General features: G+C 32.4%; 1 protein-coding gene across 1 annotated transcript; it reads right to left on the bottom strand.

Moving 5' to 3' along the window:
• Positions 1-548: 548 nt before the first annotated feature.
• LOC127701808 (mesenchyme-specific cell surface glycoprotein-like) lies at positions 549-26,483 on the bottom strand. Its single transcript, XM_052205774.1, has 12 exons — positions 26,425-26,483; positions 25,175-25,299; positions 18,946-19,164; positions 18,491-18,674; positions 16,995-17,124; positions 16,425-16,536; positions 14,944-15,117; positions 14,318-14,389; positions 9,441-9,679; positions 8,655-8,875; positions 7,014-7,114; positions 549-1,005 (listed from the first exon to the last, which is right to left on the bottom strand). The coding sequence occupies exons 1-12, from the start codon at positions 26,481-26,483 to the stop codon at positions 998-1,000; spliced, it is 1,644 nt and encodes a 547-aa protein (XP_052061734.1). The 3' UTR covers positions 549-997.
• Between the last annotated feature and the right edge of the window lie 410 nt (positions 26,484-26,893).

Below are 26,893 nucleotides of genomic sequence, written 5' to 3'. Positions count from 1 at the left end.
TGTTTGAGAAAACGAAGCACTGGAAACGTTTGCTTCTGCCTGCTGAAAATAGATTATGATTCGGTTCATTCCGTGCAATACATTATTTGTTGCTAAAAATTTTCAAAAAAGAATTTTTGATACTTTTACTTACCTTCATGGCTTTTTCTCCGCTTCAAAACCGCCACCCCGTGTCAAACATAGCCAACACCCCGCATGTGGCGTTCTACACGGTGTTGTTGGGTTGATCTTCTCAGCATTTAGAATGTTTTTAAAACTTTTAATAAAAGTCTAAACAGAACAATTACTCATCAGTTTAAAGCCGCTTTAAGCTTTACATTTAACTCTTGTTATATTGATGAGAATTTAAAAACAAGTCATGCAACTTATTGAAGTAGTATTGTTTTTTACTTGTTTTCTGGTGTGCTGGTTGGTGCTGGTTGGTGCTCAATATGATAAAAAGGAGATGTTTTCGATGTTCTGATGTAATACACCATCATTATTTATTAACTAAATTACGTTTGTTAAAAGCTATCAAGTTGGAGGTACATAATAAAATAAGTCCAGTGTGTGCTTACAAATGCAATTCTTTATTAACCAAATGTTTTACAAAATATAGATATAGTTAGTAAATACGTATTACAGAAATAAAAGATCAGGACAAAACAGACAGAACATATCAATATGATTCCAAATAGCAATTAAAGACACATAACAAATGAAATAAAAATCAACTCAAAGTAATGAAATTTCCCTAAGTTGCACAAGTCTTAACATTAGTAGTGCTGAATAATTGTAAAACTTTATAAACAGGTGGCTTACAACAATAGAATGGTTTTATCAAACATTCACGCAGACTTGAATATAATTGACATAATAAAATAAAATGCATGTCATCTTCATATCATCAATACGCGATGTAAAAGTTATAGAATTTGTAGTAACATTGACGTTCCTGCTCCATTGATGTGTCGTAATTTTCCTCCCTGCTAAATAATCTCCTACGACCCTTCATCTTCTACGACTCTTTTTAATAATAAAAAAAAACCAATAAGAAAAGTGAGTAAGTCGATTATTGCAATTTGCAAACAGTTATGAAATTTGTCGTAAATGCTTCTGGATTGAAAGCATCAAGTTTCCGAAGACGGGGGTGTTACATCTGCCTTACTAACATGCAGGTGATGTACCGTCAAAACTTATGCAATAAAATGGCGATTTGAAAAGTTCTAGTTATATTCAGATATGGTTTTTACAAGATGAATTAAAAGTTGTCCTAAAAATGTTGTTATCTATTTTATGATATACGTTTATATACTAGGCAAAAAATAAAGAAACGTTACATGTTTGTAAGATCATTTATATTTTTATAACAAAAAAATGATAAAAATAAGTTAATGGAATAGTTAGTGTACATCATTTTGAAGAGAACAATGACAAATTTTCTCTATTTGAAACAATATGGAACATTTTCGGACAATTTTAACAAGTCGAGTACAAAATTCAAGATAACATGTCAATACCGTGTATGACCACCTCTTGCATTTATGACCGCCGGACACCTCCGTCGCATCGAATCAATTAGATGTCGAATAAAGTCTTGAGGGATAATGTTCCATTCCCTGAAAAGTGCTGTTCGGAGCTGGGCGAGCGTTTTCGGTGGATTTTGGCTATTTCTGAAATGTCGTCCAAGTTTGTTTGAAAGATGTTTGATTGGCGATAAATCTTGAGACATTGCTGGCCATGGCAAACACACGAATGTGATTATTCTCCAAAAAGTTCACCGAAATGTGTGTCACGTGACAACGGGCGTTGTACTGCTAAAAACGTGGTTAAAGCGAAGCCTTCGGAGAAAGGGGAGAACAACTGGAGCCAAAATTTCGTCCCTATACCTTGTTGCATTTAGGTTCCAATCAATGATTTTGAGCTCGGTGCGTCCCAGGTAGGTTATTCCACCCCATACTGTTTTCTGTACGCACGCATTAGAAAAACGTTCATTGCACCTCCGGTAGACCCTGGCTCTGCCGTCGCTAAATTTTAAGTTGAATTTCGATTCATCGATAAAAAGAACCTGTCTCCATGTTAGCCTTTTCCATCTAATCCGTATATATGAGTCCATTGAATTCGCGCCACCCTGTGACGCTGCGTAATAACAGGTCCCTTCAATGGACGACGTGCTCTTAGACCAACTTGACGCAATCGTTAACGAACTGTGTGGGCAGATATTCTATTTTTATTTCTTCCAAAAGGACAACTCGATTCCATCTCTATACAGGTATTTTTTTGGAACAATGCTTATTTGATTGAAATAAGAAAATGACGTTACGTCATTTCCGATTTTTTACAAGTGAGTAAATTTGATAGATAAATCATTCAATTCACTTGTTTTAATCTTGAAAATATTTGAAATTGATATACTAGTATGTTTTATTTTTTTTTTTTTTTTTATTAAAAACCAATGTAATGTTTCTTTTTTGCCTAGTATAGTATTATTTTGTGTATTCTAACAAATTTGATTTGTTCAGAAAGAGTCACATATTTCACTGTTTTTTTTCAACGGTAGACTCAAATGGCAGATTAGAAAAGTGATATTGCACACTTATTTTTAAAATATTTAAAGATAGAAATATACAAACCTCAATATTTTGTGACGCAATCGTAACATCCAATCAAATGAACTTATAATTTTTCTTGGAATATAGCCATTGTAGCCTTTGTATGAGGCAGATACGAGGATATATCGACCTAAACAGTATATTGATCTCGGACTTCGTACTTCTTTCAGGTCGATAAATCCTCGCATCAACATCATACAAAGATTACAGCTGTAAAAGTCGACTTATTTTTAAAAGTCACGGGCTATGATATTCTTGTTTTACATGTAGTTTACAGCAAATATTACATTTTTGTTTTGTTTTTAGGTTTTCTCAATATGAAGATAACACAAGCATTTGTATGATCATTTTGAGCACTTTTGCTACCAAATTAAATCTACAAATAAAAAGATTGGGATAAATGCCAATGAGACATCAATCCAACGCCAAAAATTACCAAAAGACGACCATAGGGCAAAATGCAGTCTTAAACAATAGACAGGTGTATAGCTCTAAATCATCCCTATTCTATACAAGTTTTGAATGAATTTTTAAGAGATTATATAAAAGATCTGCAATACTTTATTCTCCAAATAACAAAGACTTAGAGTTACGACAAGACCCACACTGACAAAGTTCCTACATTTTTTGTAAAAACACATGACTATGTGGTGGTGTTTAATTATTTTTTAAATCCCAACCTTTGGGAACAATATGTTGTCTTTGATCATGATTGATAAATACACTATGTTATTAGGTGACTCCCCCAAATAAATAAATAAAAAAAGATAAATAAAAAAAGGATCTGTGCATCAACAAGTTATACAAGTCAAGTTGAAAATGATAATTCTGATCATCAACAAGACTTTATAATCACACAGTATTCCTATCAATTTCAATGGGAACAATGCGGAAGAACCAATTGTAAGTGCTGTAAAGTCGCCAACACTGACTACTCTTTCAGCAGCACAGTAACAAAGCAGCGATACAACATCTATGTTACATCTAATTGCAAAACGGAAAATAGTATTTATATTCTTACTTGTGGAACTTGCAAGCTGCAGTATGTTGGTGAAACAGAAACGAAATTCAATATCAGACTTAACAATCACCGGTCTTTTTATACAAAAGGAAGAAACTGTCCAATTACGAGACACCTCTTAAGAACAGGGCATACTTTTGAAAATATCACCTTTCAAATAATTGAGGTAAACCCATATTGGGACTCCCAAAGAAGAAAACAGAGAGAAAGGTTCTGGATGCATCAGCTACGTACTCTTGAACTTGATGGACTTAATGAGAGAGATGAAAAACAGTTCTACCCAAAACCAAAGGAATAAATCCTGAACTTCATTCTATTTAACTAAAACAACTATTTGTTTTGATTTAAGAATTGCTTTGTACAATAAGCGGCAAAAATATTTTTCTAGACAATTTACAAACATAGATTTTTTATAGAACATCAATAAATTTTGTTAAACTTTTACTCAAATTTTGTGTAGTTCAAGCTAACAATAAGCGGCAAAAGTATTTTTCTAGACAATTTACAAACATATATTTTTTATAGAACATCAATAAATTTTGTTAAACTTTTACTCAAATTTTGTGTAGTTCAAGCTACAAAAATATTTTTTTGTCATGCATCCGATTTCACCTCGAGAGATGCACACGCCCGATGAAGCTAATTTGTTTAGCGGAATATTGCGTGAATGATATAAAATATAACAACTAATTTTATAACACTCAATAGTGTGTTAAAGTTACATTCTTAGGCACTTATATATATATATATATAAGATCCATTTATTACACCTTGTGATCCGTTTATTTGGCAATCGCCAATGGCAGTCAGCAGGATTTAAGAACATTTGTTGTTCGACCTGTTAGTCAAATGCGTTTTGTTAAAATATACTTTTTCACTTTTTTGTCTTTTGGAAAATGCTGTTTGTGCTGTATTTAGACCCCTCTAACAAGAAATTTGTTTTGCATGCACACGTATAAAAATTGCGGTTTTTATCCAACGCAATCATAGGTTTGAACGTTGTTTTCAATTTAGACTTGTTTATATTTTTTCGTTTGGGCTTGTATTATATTTGCCTTCGGGTTTATATGATCCGTTCATCCTATTTTGACTCCTCAAAATTCAAGAGTCTATCCCAAATTGAGGTAAATTATGTGGCCTTCCAATAACCGTTTGGATTCCTAACATCACTGAAGAGACCTTAATTGTCGAAATCCGGATATGGTGTACAAAAAATCTTTGCACCCTTGTTTGCGGTATACCATCTTCGCCGCAAGTTTATTGTTTTCTGTTTGGTATTAAATTTAAAGTTAAGATCCATTTATTACACCTTGTGATCCGTTTATTTGGCAATCGCCAATGGCAGTCAGCAGGATTTAAGAACATTTGTTGTTCGACCTGTTAGTCAAATGCGTTTTGTTAAAATATACTTTTTCACTTTTTTGGTCTTTTGGAAAATGTTGTTTGTGCTGTATTTTCCAAAAGACCAAATGAGTGAAAAAGTATATTTTAACAAAACGCATTTGACTAGCAGTTCGAACAACTGATGTTCTTAAACCCTGCTGACTGCCATTGGCGATTGCCAAATAAACGGATCACAAGATGTAACAAAACAGATCTTATTATTAAATTATTACCAAACAGAAAACAATGAACTTGCGGTAAAGATGGTATACCGCAAACATGAGGTGCAAAAATTTGTACACCATATCCGGATTTCGACAATTAATGTCTCTTCAGTGATGTTAGGAATCGAAACGGTATTGGGAAGGCCATATAATTTACCTCAATTTAGGATAGATTCTTGAATTTTGAAAGAGTCAAAATAAGATGAACGGATCATATAAACCCGAAGACAAATATAATACTAGCCCAAACGAAAAATATAAACAAGTCTAAATTGAAAACAACGTTCAAACCTATGATTGCGTTGGATAAAAACCGCAATTTTTATACGTGTGCATGCAAAACAAATTTCTTGATAGAGGGGTTTAAATACAGCACAAACAACATTTCCCAAAAGACCAAATGAGTGAAAAAGTATATTTTAACAAAACGCATTTGACTAGCAGTTCGAACAACTGATGTTCTTAAACCCTGCTGACTGCCATTGGCGATTGCCTAATAAACGGATCACAAGATGTAACAAAACAGATCTTATTATTAAATTATTACCAAACAGAAAACAATGAACTTGCGGTAAAGATGGTAAATTTGTACACCATATCCGGATTTCGACAATTAATATCTCTTCAGTGATGTTAGGAATCGAAACGGAATTGGGAAGGCCATATATAATTTACCTCAATTTAGGATAGATTCTTGAATTTTGAAAGAGTCAAAATTAGATGAACGGATCATATAAACCCGAAGGCAAATATAATACAAGCCCAAACGAAAAAATATAAACAAGTCTAAATTGAAAACAACGTTCAAACCTATGATTGCGTTGGATATATATATATATACGCTAGCTACTACACATAGAACGGCAGTATTACTAAACATGCTCCTAATGGAATTGAGGCAAAAGGAGTCTGGAGGAGGTGCCCACTGATGGAAAGAAAATTATGTATAATCAATTCGTATGTTATCAAAAGTAGAAGGACGCCTGTTTGATTTGAGTTTAATGTTACTTTAATCTTCTCCCCACATTATTGTTTTGCTACTTAAATTAATGATTAATTGTAGAATGAAAAAAAATGCCATCGTTAATAACCTTATCAAACTATATAAAAAATGTGTTAGATTTGTTAACTAACTGTTGGTGCAATTTAGGGTTTGACATTTGCAATTAAGGGTTTGACATAATGGACACATATTTGTAAATTAGGGTTTGACATAATGGACACATATTTGTAAATTAGGGTTTGACATAATGTACACATATTTGTAATTTAGGGTTTGAAATAATGTACACATATTTGTAATTTAGGGTTTGACATAATGTACACATATTTGCAATTTAGGGTTTGACAAAATGTACACATATTTGTAAATTAGGGTTTGATACAATGTACATATATTTGCAATTTTGGGTTCGACATTACGTACAAATATTTGTAATTATTTAGGGTTTGACATAATGTACACATATTTGCAATGTAGGGTTTGACAAAATGTACACATATTTGTAAATTAGGGTTTGACATAATGTACACATATTTGTAATTTAGGGTTTGACATAATGTTCACACACTTGTAATTTAGGGTTTGACATAATGTACACATATTTGTAATTTAGGGTTTGTCATAATGTTCACACACTTGTGATTCATGGTTTGACATAATGTACACACACTTGCAATTTAGGGTTTGGCATGTTGTACACTAACTTGTCCATTGTTGAAGTCTTTAAAGTTTTGTTTCGCTGGATTCGTAGTATTTCTTGTAACAATTTTAATATCCATAATGCTACTAACCTTTAATGCCATTGATTCTAAACATGGAAAAGGTTCCACTAACAGATCCAGCAACTGCTAATATATGTTGTTTATTTGGACTTTTATCTGCGGGAATGTATCTGAAAAATATAATTTTTGGATAAAAAAAGCGCACATACATATGTTTTGGAAGCAACATAGTAAGAAGTTTCTGCAATTTCCGGTATTTGTTTAAAGTGTCATTTCCCTGATATAATTCGCTTTATTGGCCAGTGATCTGTAGTACTGACTTTCTTTCGTTGAGGTATTACTTACTTCACTGACTGTGCATGTGAGTTAATGTAGTTAAATAGATTGTATGTTCCCTAAAGCCCTGTAGCAGGTATATAATTCGACAGTGACAAAAACAAAAACAAAAACAAAAACAGAGAGAAGATGCGACAGGTAAAGAGAGCATAACCAATTAATGTTGCATCGGTATAAAACTTGCGAGTTAAAGAAGGGATCGATATAAAACAAATAAGGAAACGATCATTAGAATCGAATGTACCAAAGTAGCTGATTTTGAATTATAATACCCCAGAGAACAAAGTTCCGTAGGGTATAATGTTTTTGACCCGTCCATCCGTCCATTCGTCAGTCCGTCAACTCCTATTCTTGTCATCACAACTTTGAAACCGCTCAATAGAACTTCATGAAACTTTGCAGATAATAAGGACATACTATTTAGATGTGCATAAAGGTAGGAAATTATGATTCAACCTCTTTCTTTTCTAGGAATTATGCTCGCTTAAACTTAGAATTTTGGCCTAAATATACTATTACAACAGTTTGTCATCGCAACTCCTTTACAATCCCAATACAGAATTTTATGAAACTTTGTAAATAATAAGGACATACTATGTTGATGTGAATATCGTCAGGAAATTATGATACAATTTATTTTCTAGGAGTTATACCCATTTGAACTTGGAATTTTGACCTAAATATAATTGAAGCATTGTGTCATCCCAACTCCTCTGAAACCACACAACCGAATTTTATGAAACTTTGTAATTATTGAGGACATAATATGTGAATGTGCATATCCACAAGACATTTTTATCAGTTGGCTTTTGTAGGAGTTATGAGTCTTTGTACTTAGGAACCTGGTTAGATTTTGTTTGCCCAGTGACAATGTAGGGGCGTGGGGTATGTGAGCGTGCTCACTTATTTCTTTACTAGTAATTGTTTTTGTTTATCTTAATGGGGAATACAACTAAATGCACCAGGAGTTACAAGTTATATTGGGCATAAAAAGACTAGCGAAATCCACCCGATGTTAACTTTTGCAAGAGGGATATTGTCTAAACATTATCATTACTAATTAGAAGTTCTGTATGATGAATATTCCCCTTCTTGCATCTGATTTCAGACCAGCATGGTTGGGTAATGGTGTGCCAGATTGCCTTTAATTTAGAAAAAAAATCAAAACCGTTTTTCAAAAGAGTTGATATTACATATTGTAAGGCCTTTGATCTGCGAAATCCCATTGTTCGTTACGACAAAATTAGTTGATATTAGACATATACTCTGGGTCAACCATTAAATGAAAACAATAAGAATAATCTTCAAATGAAACCATTCCTTCCTATACCTGCAACATTTCTCTCACTTAATGATTTTTTTTTCATTACTAACCTTATATCTTCAGGGTCTACTTCACTTAGCATCTCTCTGTCATAAAGTTCTTCCCATGTCCCATCTGTTTCTTGAACACCGTTCCATATACTTTGAAATTCTGGTTTAGAAGCATCATCGGTTATCTTATAAATAAATATACTTCCAGGACGTTCATTTCCCACGAATATCAAAAGTTCACTACCAATATGAGCAACTGCTAGACTTTCACTCTCAGGACCCTTCAAAATTGAGTTATTAATGTATAAAAACTATAAATAGTACTAAAAGTATAACTCGGTCAGTTAAAATCAGTCCAATTATATAGAAACATACGTTGGATTTAAATAGTCAGAATCGAATGAACTTCAAACGAAGAGGTTAAGACTGAGGAAATAAGCTTCTCCTTCACAAGTTACTCACGTCAAGTTTTCTTCTGTTCAATACTGAAATTTTGTTATAATCGGGATTTAGCTTATTCTTATTACATTAACCAATTTATTATTACGGATAAATTTAATGTTCTAGTTTTTTCGAAACAAACGAACTGTCAGAATTTTAAGGAAGCCTTTTTAAAATAGCCCTAACAAAGACCGATACAATTTCTAAAGAATTGTCCATTTTAAAATCCAAAGGACAATGGGTAATTTCATAGTTCGTATCCCAAAATAAAAATAACGTCTCATCATTGGTTGCATTTTCGTTGGTTAGGACTTTTATAACCAATCCAGACGTTTTGGTGTACACTTATGAAAATATTACACAGAATGCATTGTAATCTGAAACGGCGAATTATGTTTACGATACCTTGTCATCAGATCTAGCATCCATTGTCTGGTTGACAGTTTTGTATCTTTTCCGGCAATTATTGTTAAATAATTGAGGTATGTATTGTTGCTGAAGCTTTTCAAACTGGTCGCCACTATCGTACACGAGCTCCATTGTTTCTAGTTTTCTTATGGAGAAACCTCTTCCTCCAAACGCATAAAGTTCGTCATAAGTACCATTATCATTTCTACCATTCATATTTGTTATTTTCAACCGACCTAGAATTGATGATAATGGTTAAGTATTACTTTGCCGTCTATATCACAAAAGTTAAGGCCAAAAGACTCGCACTCCTTGTTTTCTCTGAGTTTTTGCTCACTATTAGTTTGTTTTGACTTTTTTAAGAAGTGGAATCAAGGATACGAAATATAATTAGCTCGATTATGGTTTTTTTTTACCTTAATATACCCAAATAAGTTCTAACTGAGAGACGATCAATATGAAAAAAAGGTTACGTCATGGCTTCAATAGAACTTCGATTGTTCGTCAAACCTCAGTCACAGAATCTGCAGAACTTATGCAATAATGTTAATATTTCAAATATAAACTTCATACGGTGACTTATAGTCGCTAATTTCTGTGTCATTTGGTCTCTTGTGGAGAGTTGTCTCATTGGCAATCATACCATTATTATATATTAAAACCTGGGACTATTATACTAACGGGACTGGAAACCGTTACACCAATCAGTGTGATAATACTCAACATCACGGTCGTTAGAACGAGACTTTACCTGCGCGAGATTTATCGATACGCCATATTGTTTTGACAGCGACAGCGTGCCTTGATCGTATAATCTTTGTAATTTGTTCTTATTTTTATAGTTATTCGAAATTATAATCCTTAATGTAAACACAATTACTATAATGATAAAAGATATCTCGATCTTTGACAGTTGTTATTAATCACCAAATCCCGGCTTAAGTGTAAAAAATGACATCTAAAGGTTGAATTTTTTTCATGATGATGATAGCGTGGGGACGCTGTGAATACAAGTATGATTCATAAAATTTCTGAAAACTGTTGATTGAAAAGAGATACATGAGTTCCGTTTGTTGTAAAATCATATTTATAGGTTAAAGGTTGGATTAGCCTATTTTTATTGTCACTTTTTAAAGTGAAAAGTGGAATTTAAATCTCATTCTCATTACAAACGGAAACCACATGCAGGGCTCAAATAAATTATACTGTTCCTATAAAATTGCTTACTCCTATTTATATGTGCATTATTTGTATTAAAATCAGGTTGTTTTTTTGCTAAGTAATGGTCTTCAGGTGGCATAAGCATATGACTTCGTGAAAATATGTACAATAGGTTCCACAATCAGAACTACAAAAGTAGGCCCTTTCACAGCTTTTGCTGCCATATTGAAATTTAGGTGTAAACACGAAATTTAGAAAAGTTCAAAACAATGTGGCTATATTTTTATGAGACCCGGGATACCTTTTGTTATAGGGATTAATTATGAACTGAAATTGCCAACATTGTTTTTATTGCACACTTATTGCTTTTATTAGGATTAATTATGATCTGTTAACCTTCGACACGTTGTTTTCTTAGAATAGTAAGTGTAGAAAACAAATTAAAAGATATATTTGCACATGACTGGTTATGCATGATACGGTGGCAATGTGCGCAATGTCCTTTAATCCAAGATTGAAAATTAGTTTGTTTCCTACGTCAAAATGGCGGATTCCAATGTTTACATTTTTCCATCAATTTGAGAGGTGACACAAATTTGTATCCAATCATTAATTTGCATATTATGTACTGTGTAGGGTAGCTTATCCAATGGCATTTACTGTTATAAAGTGGCTATACGTTACCATCCATCGTTACAAAAGTGGGATGTGTTTTGTGTGTATAGCTGAGGAATGTTTGTGTATTCAATTTTACGGTAAAAAAATCAATATTATCTTCATTATATTTCCATGCATTCACAAATCATGGCAGCAAATGCATTTTTTATAGAACTTTTAAGGTAAACAGACATGTTTAACTGTCTGCTTTAGCAAAAGTTCGTGTAAATAAACCTGATGGGTCGTTTTGAATTCAAGCACAACAGACAAACACGTGGTCGATCATTGATGTTTGTTTACCTAAATTGCACGTTGTTGTTACTAAATACTTAGAAATAACCACTATTGTGTTATTATTGTTTAACAGCAGATAAATATAGATTCTACCACTGCATCGAGTGTGATACGATATTTATCCACTCTCGACAGTTAAATTTTCAAATTTAAAACGCGAGGCTCGCCGAGCGTTTTAAATATTTAAAATTTAACTGTCGAGAGTGGATAAATATCGTATTACACGAGATTTGGTGGTGGAATCTGTTTCTCTAATGATTTTCGAACAATATGCAGGCAAACTTATACCTTCTTTTTGAATGATCTGCAAAAAGATGTGTTGTTTCTATGTGACGTCATCAGGCATGGTCGCCATTTTTTATGCCGTCACCATAGGAAATTCAGAGGAAAGCAAGAAAATTCGACGTCATAATCGGATTTTAACCAATGAAGAACTGAGATCAAACGAACCACACGTTGATTAAATTTTTTTTATACAATGGGTGCAGAAAGGGATAAATTGACGAAGAATTAGAGAAAATTAATTTTACAATTGCATTTTAATCCTTTCAAGAGTTATATAATACACCTTGCCTAAGAAATAGGTCCAGCTACGTTCAGGGACGTCCTTTACTAGGTCCTTATTAAAAAAATGAGGTTGTAATGATGTAAATTACCATATTTGCATTACAGCATTTTTTGGCATTTGATACTTTTCATATACATGTATGTACAAAGAGAACAATAGAATATATGAACATACATGGGTTTAATTCCCACCCTAGGCATTAATTTTAATACTCATTATAGGTTGGAGCAAATAGGGCAGATTGCAATAGGCCATAATGTAGTGTCTAAAAATGCTGTGTGATGTGACCAAGTCCTCAACATCCTTTTTTCTAAGTATACAGCAGCTCCTCTAAGGATTACTAAGGGACCACTTTATATGTAGTCCTGTCTTTTATGCCTCTCTTATTTCCTTATTTATATCATTATATTATTATATTTTTTATATTCTTATGTAGTAAGCTAAAAAGCTATAATTCCTCTTTTTCCTCATCTGCCTGAAAACAATGAAATGTATTCATTGTTGATGTCTGTAAAGTGACTTATAACTGCTAACAGACATGACACACACATTATTTGGACTCTGGTAGATAGTTTTTAGTCTGTTATCTCATTGGCAATCATACCACATCTCTTTATTTTAGTACAGGTTAAGTATTTAAAGTACTAAGTGACTAACTAACATTAAATCATTTGAAAGAAAAATTCTGCAATGATTTCAATTCACATATGTCAACAATAAAATTGTGTCATTATGTTTATAATTACCACTGTAATTGTGAACTGCCATGACTGTCTTGTGCAAAATTTCATTTTAATAAGTTCCCTAATGAATTCTCTGCTAATGAATAGTATATAGATGTTTAAAAAACAAATGTATGTACTGATTCCAGATTAATATTTTGGGCTATCAATTCAAAAATAATTGATGTTTTTTAATTAATTGAATAACAACTTATTGTAATAATCATGATAATCATGATGATATAAACTAGCATTTTAATATGTGATACATGTATAACTTTATGCAGCTTTTTCTGAAATTGTAATGTATGTCATAAAAAAGAGATTTTTGGTAAAAGTTAGCAAAATTGTCAGTGTTTTAACCTCATTCATGACATTTAGGCAACTTTCTATTTTAGATACTTATTTACATATAAAAATTTAATTAATTGAAGCCTTAATTTTAGAATGAAATTTATATTTATAAAAACTGTTCTATTAACAACCAACATGTACAAACACTGAGTGTATTTTCATATCCTTTTAAAGAATATTTCATGTAAAAAATGGCTTTGCTTCATATTTTATACCCCCGACACGTTACCATACCTATTTAAGGAATAATCAGGAATTTTCCGTAGACCTACGCAATTTTTCAGAAAAAAAAGTTTCACTTCACTCGAGAATTTAGAATACTTTAACAACACTTTTTAATAATAATAATAATAAAGAAAAATGAAGCTTATTCATTCAAAAATGAACACTTGGATTTTTATTAATGTACGAGTACAAATAAGACGATACGAGTTAAAAAACCACGAGGCATGAACGTTTACCAAAAAACCGTAAACTCTGACCTTTTGACCAATGTCTTGACCTTAGAAGCCATTAAATCGTTTGCCGTCCAACTGTTTAACGGTATTCTATTGCTGACTTGTTCGCCGAAATCTATTGTTTACATTCACCAAAGGCTAATTAAGCTGTCAATCAAAACAAAAAATCAATAATCCGCCATCGGGGTAATGAAATCTCAACAGATCGATCAGTTTCCAGTCCCGTTAGTATAATAGTCCCAGTTCAAACCAAATGGTCTTGCTTCCCCGGAGTCATCCGTCAACCTATTCGATATCAAATTCATATCTAGTTGTCAGGACTAGGAGCCTGACAAATCTGGTAATTATATCAGATAAAATATATCAGACATGTTGGATATATGATAAAGTTTATTCATCTAGCGGTAGAGAAAATGAGAAAATGTTACGACAAACCGATACGTAATAACTTTCACATGTGTATAGATAATTTTAGATGTTCTTCTAAATAAACTTGCTGATTTTAATTTGAATTGATAGTATACTTCTGTTAGAGAAATCGCCATAGCTTTTGTTTTTCTAAAGCTAATTGTTAAAAATATTTCGTAAAGTGCAAAAAAGCAATGACTTCAATAATTTAAAGTAATTCGTTTTTGGATTGTAGCAGTAAACATATCTTACCTAACATGTTATCGTCTTGGATAGTCGAAGAAAAGTTTTGATCTGCAGCCCATTTTACAATTGGAGAATTTTCTGAAAAAAATGTGTACAATTTAACACCAAATACTTATTTATTATACCGTATGAAATATAAAAAAACAACATTTTGAGTATGTGCGCAAAAATATCAAATAGCTTGTTTTTCATTGCATTGTAGTTCATCTTGTTGAGCTTTACCTAACGAATACAATTACATAAAAAGAACCTTTTTATGAACACCAAACTTTCGTTTGCCTACCGCCTTTAACCTTTAACGCCAATGTTTAAAAATCCTAAAGGCGACTTGGGTACAGAAATATTGTCACTTTAGTTTTTTTCCAATCGGTAGTAAATCCTTTGCAAAAGAGGGCGTCTATTTGACTGTGCAGGATGTCTGAACTCGCAGCCACATCCGGTTAGAATGGGGACGTTAAATTCAATGCCTCGTGTTGTGGAAGAGCCACGCTCTTTGCATGTTAAAGAACTTTGAAGGGCCCGTAGGTGGCCTGTTGCAAAGCTAAATCTCTTTCCTTCTTCAATATACCCTCATAACAGTTTACATTAATAACGTTATATATACGTTAATATTTTCCAACGAAATTAAATACCTGATAAGATGATATCTCGAACACGTTCTTCTTCGTTAAATCCTCCCCAGTCTGAATAATCTTTCGAATCACCTTCATTAGATGTCACTAGGTAACCTTTTCCTGCTACATATATCACGTGGATTGCATCAGGCTGATACATGCTATATATTGGCCAGGATCTCATATTTATACCTTCAAAGCAGAGAAACAAATCTAGTAAAAATTTTGTTTTTTATGTCATAAGAAAAATCATTATTAGTCGTAAGGCTGATCATTCATATCTCAAACATCAAGGTAAAGTCAATTTGAAACGCACGATTATAAGCCGGGTATCTTTAATGAGTTTATTTTTTTAAAGAGAGGTAATACTGTCAAATACTTTTATTCGTGGGGTACCAATTTTCGTGGTTTTCGTGGATGGCTTTATCCACGAATTTAAGTGTCCAACGATATATAACAACTGTTGTCCAAATGATGACATGGAAAGATACCCATGTATGTTTGACCAAATGGATACGGCCAGGGACATATCAGACGTATATGTCTCTGATACGGCATATAATCTAGAGAATACATCGACTATCAGCAAACGCACTATGAATATATATATCCAACTTCAGACAGGATTTTACCCATTTAATCATAAAAAAACATAAACTGTTCGACAATTAACCTTTTAATTCTTTTGAAAATTTAGTTTTGAGCAAAGAAAATCAGACTTCCGGTAATGATATGTGATGATGAAGTGTTCATTTTGTCTATCATAATTCTCATACAAAAAAATAATTTCTTATTGGGCTTGCTTTAGTTTATTATTTCATCAATATTAATTGATTTATTCTACAATTCTAAGTACATTTGTGATATTTTTATGTATCTGTAACTTAATCTGTTGATGATTCAATCTTGGGTTAATTAGTGTAATAACTTCTGTTTAAACACATGTGCAACAATAAAATGTTTACTTTACAATTTCCTTCAATCGAGACAATTTGTAAACATATAACTATTTTCAAGAATCTTCGATTTTGATGGCTTCAAATTCTTCTCTTGATTTTTTCCTTCTTCAGAAAATTAAAAATCCACGAATTTAAGAACCCACGAACATGTAACTTCAGTTCAAACCACGAAAATTAGTACCCACGATAAAAGTACTTTCACAGTAAATCATTTTGAAGAATATTGAATAATTTTAGGGTCTTGTTTCTCAATATTTCAATTTATGAATTGTATATCATTTTATAATTTGTCCGGCTTTTAATTTTGTCTCTTGTCAGAATTTCAGAATCCTGGATGATACCATAACCACTTTTGTTCAGAAACAGCTTTCATAATTGAGGTAAGAGTTGAAACGAGTGGAAAGTGGAAATCATCTAAATATTATTTTTGAGAACTATTATCAAATGATAATTTACATACTTAAAAAAAAACGAGGACTAGAGTTTTACAACTGTGAAACACTGTTAAAAACCATCTTAATCAAATCAGCTATTACATACCATCTTTGTCACTTGGGTCTATCATAAGTTTTTCCCATGACTTGTAACCTAATGGTAATATATCTTCAATGGTTTCTGATGCAATGTCCACGACAGCTATCGCATTATTCTCCTGAATAAAACAAACGTAACAATTACGTATCAAAACAAGGTATGAAATGAAAAAAAAACATCAATTTAACTAGTAAAATTAAAAATCATAAAGTCTTATGATAAATCAATCAATGCTCGTCCCTCGGATGATTCTTTATTATGAGTTCGAATTACAAGCCCTTTTTGATTAATTCGTGAGCTAAACTAAACATCGTATATGTGTCTGAAGGAAACCTGACTCATATGAAAATAAGAAAAGTTCGACATGGCGATGCGCACAGTTGGTTAGGAACAAAATCTTTAAAATTCCAATTTTCATAAATATTTCACAATTTCCTGTAATAGCTAATGATTGTTATGTCGAAAACCTTTGCCCTTTGACTAAAAAACTTTAATTAAATCCTACTTCGTGTAACGAAAGTTATATATTACATAAATCTATATATGTATTGAAACTTCATCAATTAAAAGAATTACCTGAAGACAAATGTAAGCTTTGGAATAATCTTTGTTATATGCTATATATTCTGGTTCCACATCGTTGGAAAAGTTGTTGTTATTTACTCTATGTATAAAACGCAATCCCTTAGATTCTAATTTGGACCATCTGTAAATTATAAAAAAAAATCTGTTACAAAGACAGAACCGCTTTTCTGATTTTTACCGTCATCAGGAACGCTCAAAGCTGAACATTTGAACGCCAAGGATGTATAATCCTTCTTAGTCAACTTTGCCTGAAGGAGGTGAAACCTTATTTTTTAATAACATACCCGGTTTGTGTGTGCCGACAGGGTAAGCGTCTCTTGCTATGCAGGCAAACTTGCCATCATGAGACGTAAACTTCAGTCACAATCGCTAGGGATAGCGATACAAGCGGTAATTTAACAGATCAGACCACTATTCTTGTATATGAAGATCTTAAACTGCGAAATTTGTAGCTTGACAGTTGAGACACAGATTCATCGTATCAATCAACCAATTCGTGATGATGATCATAAAACTGAAAGACTGAACATTCGTAGGTTTCAGTCTTCCGTTCTCGTAACACTATGGCTACAGAAGGAGTTTTGTATGTGTCAGTAGTTTTGTGTGTGTCAGGAACACACACCTGTTAAATAAAGGCGATAGTAGTACCGATGTAAAAATCTCGTAAATTGATTACGAAGAGACAATTCAAGATAATAAACAGAAACATGAAGTCCATATTATGTGAACAAGAACATGTGTAACAAATCAATTGAGACATGTAAACGACATACAATGATGCAGAGTGTATGTTAATGCTGAGAACTCGAAAGTTGACAATTGGAAAGCTGAAATTGTCACGTATGTCATATATCCAAGCTTAAAGTTTTCTTTTTGTGTCAATGTCAAGAAAAAAACCAAATATGAAACAAACCTTCCAGTTTGGACAGTATCCTTAATTTCAATTTCATTGGGATATATAATATTTAAGCATTTTCTGAAATAGAGGTTATTGAGTCACAGGACATCATCAAATATGTGAAAGTAAAATAATAAAAAAAAAAATCGCCATAAGGTTTTCGTTTTTTGGGGAAGGAGTGGGGATATCATTGAGAAGGGTTTGTATCATTACTGCTCATTATTGGTGTGAAAAACGTCGGTCAATAGGTGAGCACAATTTTTTACCCATTGGAATATCGTTTGTTAGTAAAATGTCAATCCACCAAACCCATCACAAATGCAGTCCAGCAAAGACGACAGAATAATTACATATTAGAAAAAGTGTGGTGTTTATGATTACATATTCTTAAATATCTAATCTACCAACTTCTCATATCTAAGTAATCGTGTTTTTTTTACAACTATTTGCCCAAAACAATTTTAAGAGTTAATAGAAAATGAAAAAAAACAAAATCATACTATTTGATTGATTATCATCACTTCTTTGTTAATAGTAACAATATCGAGGAACAACACTGAATTATCAAATCCACACAAAAGATATTTACTTTGAGTTGAATTCTTTGAAATCCAGCATTTTATACGTTGCATTGTCATTTTCAATTTTGATGATCCCAACTCCACCCTCAGGGTCTATAATTGTTTCAATATCGTGATAGGCCTGAGCTTCCACAGCTACTAATATTGTCTTGCAGTCTTTTGTAGGGCTGAGCATATCTGGACTTGGTCCAACTAGAAAGTATCAAAAAGCAAATATCTGGTGTAAATTAAATGGATGTTTAAAATAAAAATGAAAAAGTTAAATGCGATATCGAGTAAATTTATATATGTAGTCAAAATAGTTACGAAGAAGAAAGAAACAAAAACAGATCACCTACTTTTTTTCTGGGCAACAAATCTATAACAAAGTTATCAGAAGGAATTTTTAAATATTCTTGATTTTGTCAAACAAGTAAAAGGTAAGAGAATGTTTTGTGTTACCATTTAACATCATTAACTTTACCTGTAATATTATATTTTTCTACCATCAGCTCTGATGTTGAGAAATTGCTAAATACAACAACACGCCCCTGGGCTTTAAACGCATCATTATCCATGGAAACGAAAACGTGTCCACCACAATATTCAATGTCTGTGAGATCCACATCGTCAATTGCAATATGATGAAGGATCTTCGGAGATGTGACATTTTCAACATCAATAACATGCAGAATATTTCCCCCTGAAAGAAAACACAAAATGTTCTTTTCAGGAGTAAAGCAATCTTCATATCTATAATTTATCAAATAATTTAGAAAAAATATCGCTAAAAAGACAAGAATTTAAATTCGAATGATGTCGAGAAATGCAATGAATTTTACTAGTACAGTTAGTTAGAATACAGTACGGATACCGTAAGGATAAATCTGAGTTCAGTGATTTGCGTGATATAAAAACTCATAAAAAACAACAGGCTTGTAATTTGGTACGCCAGATGCATACTCATCAGGGGCGCTCTAATAAAACAGATTGACGGCCAAAACAAATACGTTTAAAGTTGAAGAGCATTAAAAACGAAAAGTTATGCCAAATACGACTAAGGCAATCTATGTAAAGGGGATCCAAAAACCTTTGTGCTTGGAATAATTCAACGTTTTATTAACAATAGATTTATAGAAAATTTACAAATCAATGATAGTTCATGTCAACATGAACTTGATGCCGGCGGGCTGACGATACCCTCGAGGAAAACATATCCGCCAGCAATGACAAAGTAGTTGTAAAAATTCATTTAAAAAGATAACAGACGTATTATTTGGTGCGCCCGACTCGCGTCTCGTATATTAGACTCATTAGTGGCTGAAAATAGTTGGAAGGCAATTACATATTACAGAAATTGAGGATTTTAATGATATTTTATTATAACACAAACGTGCTGACTGCTAAGCTTGTCATGCCCTCGGAGACGAAACGTGCATCACTAGTTGCATCGAGCCACCAAAACGATCGAAAGACAAAGAACAGTCTTCAAAACACAACATAGAAAACTGAAGACTGAACAACACGAACCACACCAAAAACGGGGTTATCTCAGTTGCTCCAGAAGGGTAAGCAGATCCTACTCCACAGGCTTAGGTTTTTTTTTTTTATATCAAATTGTATTTGCAATATGGTGCCCTTCACCACTGTATTTGTTTTTTTTTTTAAAATTAAATGCTTCTTTTTTTAATTTTATTTGGGTGTGAAAGCGTTGACTGAAACCCTTCATATTAAAAATGACGCTTTTACAACCCTATGAAATTATAAAAAGAAGCATTCAACTATTATACCAGTAATTACATTTTAATGCAACAACTATGAAGTTAAGAGTTATATCAAGCTTTTTATTTTTCAATGCACTATTTTAACATTGTCACGTGAAATGCACGTGCAGTCATAGTTGTTATATTTTATACGGAAATAAAATATGATCTGGGAGTGCTTTGCGTTTGTTGTCTGTCAATCAAGTTTACGGATTCTTATGAAACATTATTATATTACTGTATATAAGCAATTGCTTTTCTCTGTGCGGATGTAATGCATTGGCTGTATGGTAATATTATATATGATATATGCAATGCTATAATATAATAATCGATAGGATGTAGGAACATACGTGTTCATAACTGTATCGCTATGCATATTTAGTTATGTTTAAATTTATTGTTTAATAATACCAAAATCAATGTTATTACCGATAAAGACAATATTCAAGGATCCGACTTCAGTGTTAAATTGGAATATTAGTTTGTTCAAAAAATCAATAAGTTTACATGTCGTATTTACATTTGCGGGCTCTATAGACAATATAATCATAAAAATCAGGATGTGATTTCTCGTTTGAAATCAGTTTACATGTACAGCCAAACTTCCAAACGAAATCGTTGTCTCTGTGAAATAATTAAGTGAAGATCTTAAGTTATTCGTGAATGAAATACCTGACTTGTATGCAAGTTACATGTACTGCATACATACCAAATCGCCGTCACCTTTTTCACCCTACTCATATCTTTAATATTTAATTCCAACCTTTGTCAGTTTAAGCTGTACCGTAGAACACTTTTTAAGATTTTTTTTTACACTTTGCTTGCACAGCCATGCATTTCCTTTCATCATTCAAAATGATATATGTTTTACGGTTAATTTTTATAAAAACAGGATGAAAAGTGTTTTTAAAATTAATCATTAAAATATGTTACTATTAAGGCGTTAATATATTATACCGCTTTGTCATTTGTGGTAAGTGTTTGTTTCAAGATGACAATATAGGGCAAATACTTTATTATCCCCTCACACAAACGTGTACAAGAGGTCAATACACATAACTCACACAAAAGACAGTAATGGTTAATATACAACAGCACGTGTTGTTATGACAATGAAATTTATTGCTAGTTTATTAATGAAGAATTACATAGACTTTTAATAAATGTTAGGAATAATTAAGTGTTCTCTACCAATGGAATACTAGAATTTGTACCCTCGTCATCATGCTAATAATGAATAATAAAACGAAGCATGGAGTTATTAAATGATTATCTTATTGTTTGTTTTATTTACATATACAGGATTTACTACATTGAAATACTCACTTTTGCTATTTGTGTCCAATTAAACATTGTATTGACTTATGGCAAAAAAATAAATAGCCGTAATTATTACTTAAGTAATTCACATTGAGCTACAATTGTACAAAAACATATATTTTTATATCCCCAAACAATTTCTTTTCCAAATTTGAAGATAACAACTCTAAGGGAATTTGATACAGTGGTTGTCACGAACTCGGACACCTAATCGTACTGATTCAAATTTGCTACGTTTCAGGTTAGTTGCATCAAGTCTGACTTTGACATCATTCCATACATTTCTAATGAGATTCAAATTGTCTAAGGTTGACAATTACCCATTTCTTCACTCTGGTCCATAGTATATACTAATTAATTAATAACTTACAAGAATCTCGAGATAAGAATATACTTTATTTATCTTCATGAACAAATAATATACCATAGAAGAGTATAACCAACTTGAGCTTGCGAAGTAATTTGTTTCACCGGATACTTACGAACTATGCTCATTTAGACAGGTGATGTGGTTTAGCTATTTGTTATAAGTCATGAATAAAGTCTTATTAAAAAAAATATCTCTACAATGTTCAAAGTTTTGTAAGAAAAGATATTAATCTCTTTTTTCATGATTAAGTACTCGCTTCACTAATACTTAACCATGAAGAACGGGGCTATCTTTTTCTTTCAAAACTTTGAACATTGGAGAGTGATATCAACCTCATTCATGTATAATGTTCAACTTAAGAAATTCATTTGGTATTTTCCGCCTTTCTACATTTATTAAGTATATATATATATATATAATCTGAAATGAAAGAAGACGTAGGGTATGTGCCAATGAGTCAGCAACCCAACGCCTAAACTATTCATAGATAGAATTCCGCCAAAAGGCCTAACTGTGACTTTGAGATGAAGAACAGAAATAAAAGCGCTATTCCTTTGCTTTTTGTATATTTCAAGCTGTGCATGTACTGATTTTGTGTAATGGATGGATACCCTATATCCTTTGTTTTTCTATTATAAGACTTTATGAGGGCAAGAAACAATATTCAATATTAAGCAGATGTTTATTCAGCAACGCCTGCATACAGAGTATATATCTCCCAGTTGATACGATATTCCAGGGCTTGTATTTCCTATCATGATTTCCTTGATAGAGGACTAAGAGTTCCAAATGGTGAAGTTGAAATCATCCCTTCGTAAGTTTTACGGACGCCATCACGAGTTGGTTGACCGTTATGGAATATCTGTTTTACAGATGATAAAGGATATGTTCCTAATGTCGTAACTACAATCCCGTACCCTATTCCCGAATGTGACCTACCGAATTAGACTTATTACCGGGTTTGTAACAACATGGGCAACATGACGGGTGCAACATGTGGAGCAGGATCTGCTTACCCTTCCGGAGCACCTGAGATCACAGCCAGTTTTTGATGGGGTTAGTGTTGCTCAGTCTTTAGTTTTCTATGTTGTGTTTTGTGTACTATTGTTTGTCTATTGGTCTTTTTCTTTTTTAGCCCTGGCGTTGTCTGTTTATTTTTGACATATGAGTTTGAATGTCTCTCTGGTATCTTTCGCACTCTTTCAATATGTGAATTAAAAAAAAATCTAATTCTTAATCTTTTTAAGTGTATTCTTGTTTTTAATTAAATAAACAGAACTATTACACAGATCTGAAATCAACACCAAATTAAAGAAAAATACAACACAAAAAACACAACACCAAAAGAAACTTAAGAAATCATTGATGATACGACATCAGACAACCACTGACGAAGTACCTGAACTAAAACGCACTTGAAAATGTGGCGAGGTAAGATAAATGCGACAGTAGTTTACCGATGTTCAAATCTCGTTAACAGATTAAAGGAAACAAATCAAGGTAACATACAAAACCTGAGGGAATCACGTGATCGACAGGGTAAACGAGTTTCTTGGGAACCGTTCCCCTTGTATCTATGACAAGTTTATGTACAACCACTCGATGCCACAACTTGTGAAGGTTGGTTTCCTTCCCGAGGGTATCACCAGTCAAGAAGTCAGCACTTCTGAGTTGACATGAATTATCATTGAAATGGTCATAATTATAAATTAATCTATACGTAAGAAAATGCATGTACCAAGTCTGGAATGTGACAGTTGTTTTCAATTCTTTTGATGTGTTTGAGCTTTTGATTTTGCCATTTGATGAGGGACTTTCCGTTTTGAATTTTCCTTGGAGTTCGGCATTTTTGTTATTTTAATGTTAACCGTTTTCAATAATTTTTTTAAATACTAAGGATTTTCTACCCCAGATATAGATTACCGTAGTTGTATTTTGCAAAACTTTTCGGAATTTTGTGTCTTCAATGCTCTTCAACTTTGTCCTTTTTTTGCCCTTTTTAAACTTTGTCAAGCGTCAATTATGAGTTTTCTGTAGACGAAACCCATTAATACAAACCAGTACAGGAAAAAACACTTAACTCTTATAAACGTCTAGACCATAGACATTCGTACTTTCATAGTAATATCAACAGGATAGCAACCAAGTAATTCATACACTTTATGATTCGGAGCACATTTTCATACGCAAAGTTTCTTTGCAAAACTGCAGATGTGGTTTATTTTGAATACCTTACTCAGTATTGGTCAGATAAGATATTCGAACAGATTAACTGTAAATCAATAGAATTGAGATTTTTAAATTTTCTTAAATAAAGTAAAGAATGCTTTATTTTACTGCTTTAAGTTGAATATTTTAGCATAGAAAACAGTGTTACTATGGTTGAACAGAATTTCCAGATAAGAGTTTGAATCAAGACATCTAAAATTATTTTATTTGATCGACAGGGTAAACGAGTTTCAAGACATCTAAAATTATTTTATTTGTTCTTCTTAATAGGTTCTAAAAAATGATATGATAACATAAACGGTACAAATTTTACTGCACCAGATGTGCATTTCGACAATCAATGTCTCTTCAGTGATGCTCGAGGCAAAAGTATTTGAAAAATCCAAAGCTTATCAAAAAAATAAAGAGCCATAAATCAAAAGGACCAAAAAAATATAAGCAAAGCCGGCCAAGAAATCAGAGCTTAATTTGCATAAGGTAAATTTGCATTTAATTTGCAGTACAACAAACAAAATGAAACGCGGTCCTGACTTAAAAAATTATAAGTTTAGTATCTTTGATGAGTTTCAATGTTTCCTAGCTTAATGACATACTTTCTGACCGAGAAACATTTTATGTTATTCCAAGCTTTCTAATTATTCTTTAGTGGTATAAGGATGGCTAAAGATGGAGCAGAAGCGGTTTATTTAGCTCTTCGTCACTTGTATTAAGTTTTATATTTCAAAAAGTTTACCTCGGGCATCATTGAAGAATTCAGCATTTTATGCAGTACAATTGGTACCGTAATTACATTTTAAAAAAACACTTTTTTATTTCTGAATACAACAAGATCAGATTTTGTTTAACACCTGTTTCATACACGTATATTGGATTTTCAAAAATTGTAGACACAAACTCTCGACATTTCTACAGTAAATTTTTAAATGATGTCATTTGGAAAATACACGAATTATATCATTAATTAAGTTTAGAATATTAATAATGATTAGTAGATAAATAAACACAAACCTGATTACGTATTGACTTACCTACAGCATATACTATGTAATTATCAGGATCATACGTTGTCTGTTCTATGGCTCCACTAGAATACTTGTATAATGGGGTTCCATCTTTGTCATAACTGTCAGGTAGATATAATGTAGATATACGCCTCCGGGTGCGGGAATTTCTCGCTGCATTGAAGACCTGTTGGTGGCCTTCTGCTGTTGTCTGTTCTGTGGTCGGGTTGTTGTCTCTTTGACACATTCCCCATTTCCATTCTCAATTTTAACTTTTCCAAAGTAACTTTATCCTTAAATACCGGTAACGAAGATACAAACAAACAAGTAGTGAAAATGTAAATAATTATAAATTGTAACATCTTGAACATTAAATTGGTTGCCTGGTTTATGTCAACCAAGTGCCGGATTTCTTCGAAGTGATGACTATATTAAATTTGAGGATTTATATATGTACTTATGGCTTGAAATTGTGTTACTACACGTTGATGGTGATTGATAATGTTGTTAGTTATATAATTCAAGAACCACGTGTTTGCTGACGGAAATCATATTGTAAATTTCCAGTTCATAAAACAATGAAATTATGGTAAATTTAAGTCTGTAAACCCCTCAGGCGACCTTCCTTGGTTTTGACTTTTGTCTTTTATTTTTAATGCCCTCAAACGTTCTAAATGTTTAGCTTTCTATAAATTTGGTCACTTACGTATCTGATGATGGTTATTCTTAAACACACAATATACGCCCGGTATTTATATCATTTGTATTTTCATTCGTGTTAATCTATAATATTTAAACGAAAGAACTACGTAAAAAGATACCATGCCAATGTTTTCTATTATTTATTACTTAAAATATAACGAGAAAAGAAATAAATACTTGAATATAAAACTGTTTCATTTTAAAGCGTACTGTATTAAGGATACTGTATTGTTTTGTAAGGAAATTAATATTGTCAGGTCAGTGACTTATTAATTTATAGAGGACCTTTGCTAGATGACATCAGGTCGACAAAAATGATGTCTATATTGTATATAACGACGTCAAACAAGGTAAACAATTACAAAATTTAGTGCAAAAGAAAATGAAAACGAATAGAAATGGTGAGATGAGACATAAAAAGGTAACAAGTTTTGACTGCTTTAAGAAACAGATGGAAAGTTGGGTGCGGACGGAAAATTGATTCTTCATGTAGCGGCCTCGTATACCTATTCTTTTACGAAATCTTTAAGGTGTGTTTAAAGTGCATGATACTCTCCACACAAGTCATCTATTACTTTCCACGACCAGTCTTTTCGTAATATAACAAGGCTGCCCCTTGAACGATACAACCCATATCTGACAATTGGGGTTCCGATGTGTTGCTCTATTGGTACTTGTCCCAACTTTTCCCAACACTTTCACCAAAAAAAAAAACCCACTGGTATCCCGTATCACAGTGTGGTAACAGAAACTAATGTATATTTATCGTATATACGTATACAGATTAATACCAGGCTTTAATAAAGTTGTTTGCTGTTTCTCCGTTTATTATTGAACTATTAAAATGTTTATTACAGATCTGAAAATATCATCAATGTTCTATTATGTATTCGAAATATCGTCCTTCTTCGTATACGACCTCCTTTTTTATGAAGATGTTATACGAATCACTTAAAATTAAAAATGAGTCATCGAAATTGTCTAAAGTGGTGTGTGGGCAGTATTAACGAAACAGCGAATACTTTTTGGTCAGCTCTAATATAA

This window comes from Mytilus californianus, unplaced genomic scaffold (genome assembly GCF_021869535.1).
Source record: "Mytilus californianus isolate M0D057914Y unplaced genomic scaffold, xbMytCali1.0.p SCAF_5, whole genome shotgun sequence".
Classification (NCBI taxonomy): domain Eukaryota; kingdom Metazoa; phylum Mollusca; class Bivalvia; order Mytilida; family Mytilidae; genus Mytilus; species Mytilus californianus.
This window is presented reverse-complemented; position numbering and strand designations above follow the sequence as displayed.

Coding starts and splice junctions, on each gene's coding strand:
- LOC127701808 (XM_052205774.1), bottom strand. CDS start 26,483: ATGGGTTGTATCGTTCAAGGGGCAGCCTTGTTATATTACGAAAAGACT. Junction 15,118..16,424: donor AGACCCAAGTGACAAAGATG/GTATGTAATAGC, acceptor TCTGCTTTGAAG/GTATAAATATGAGATCCTGG. Junction 7,115..8,654: donor GTAGACCCTGAAGATATAAG/GTTAGTAATGAA, acceptor TATATTTTTCAG/ATACATTCCCGCAGATAAAA.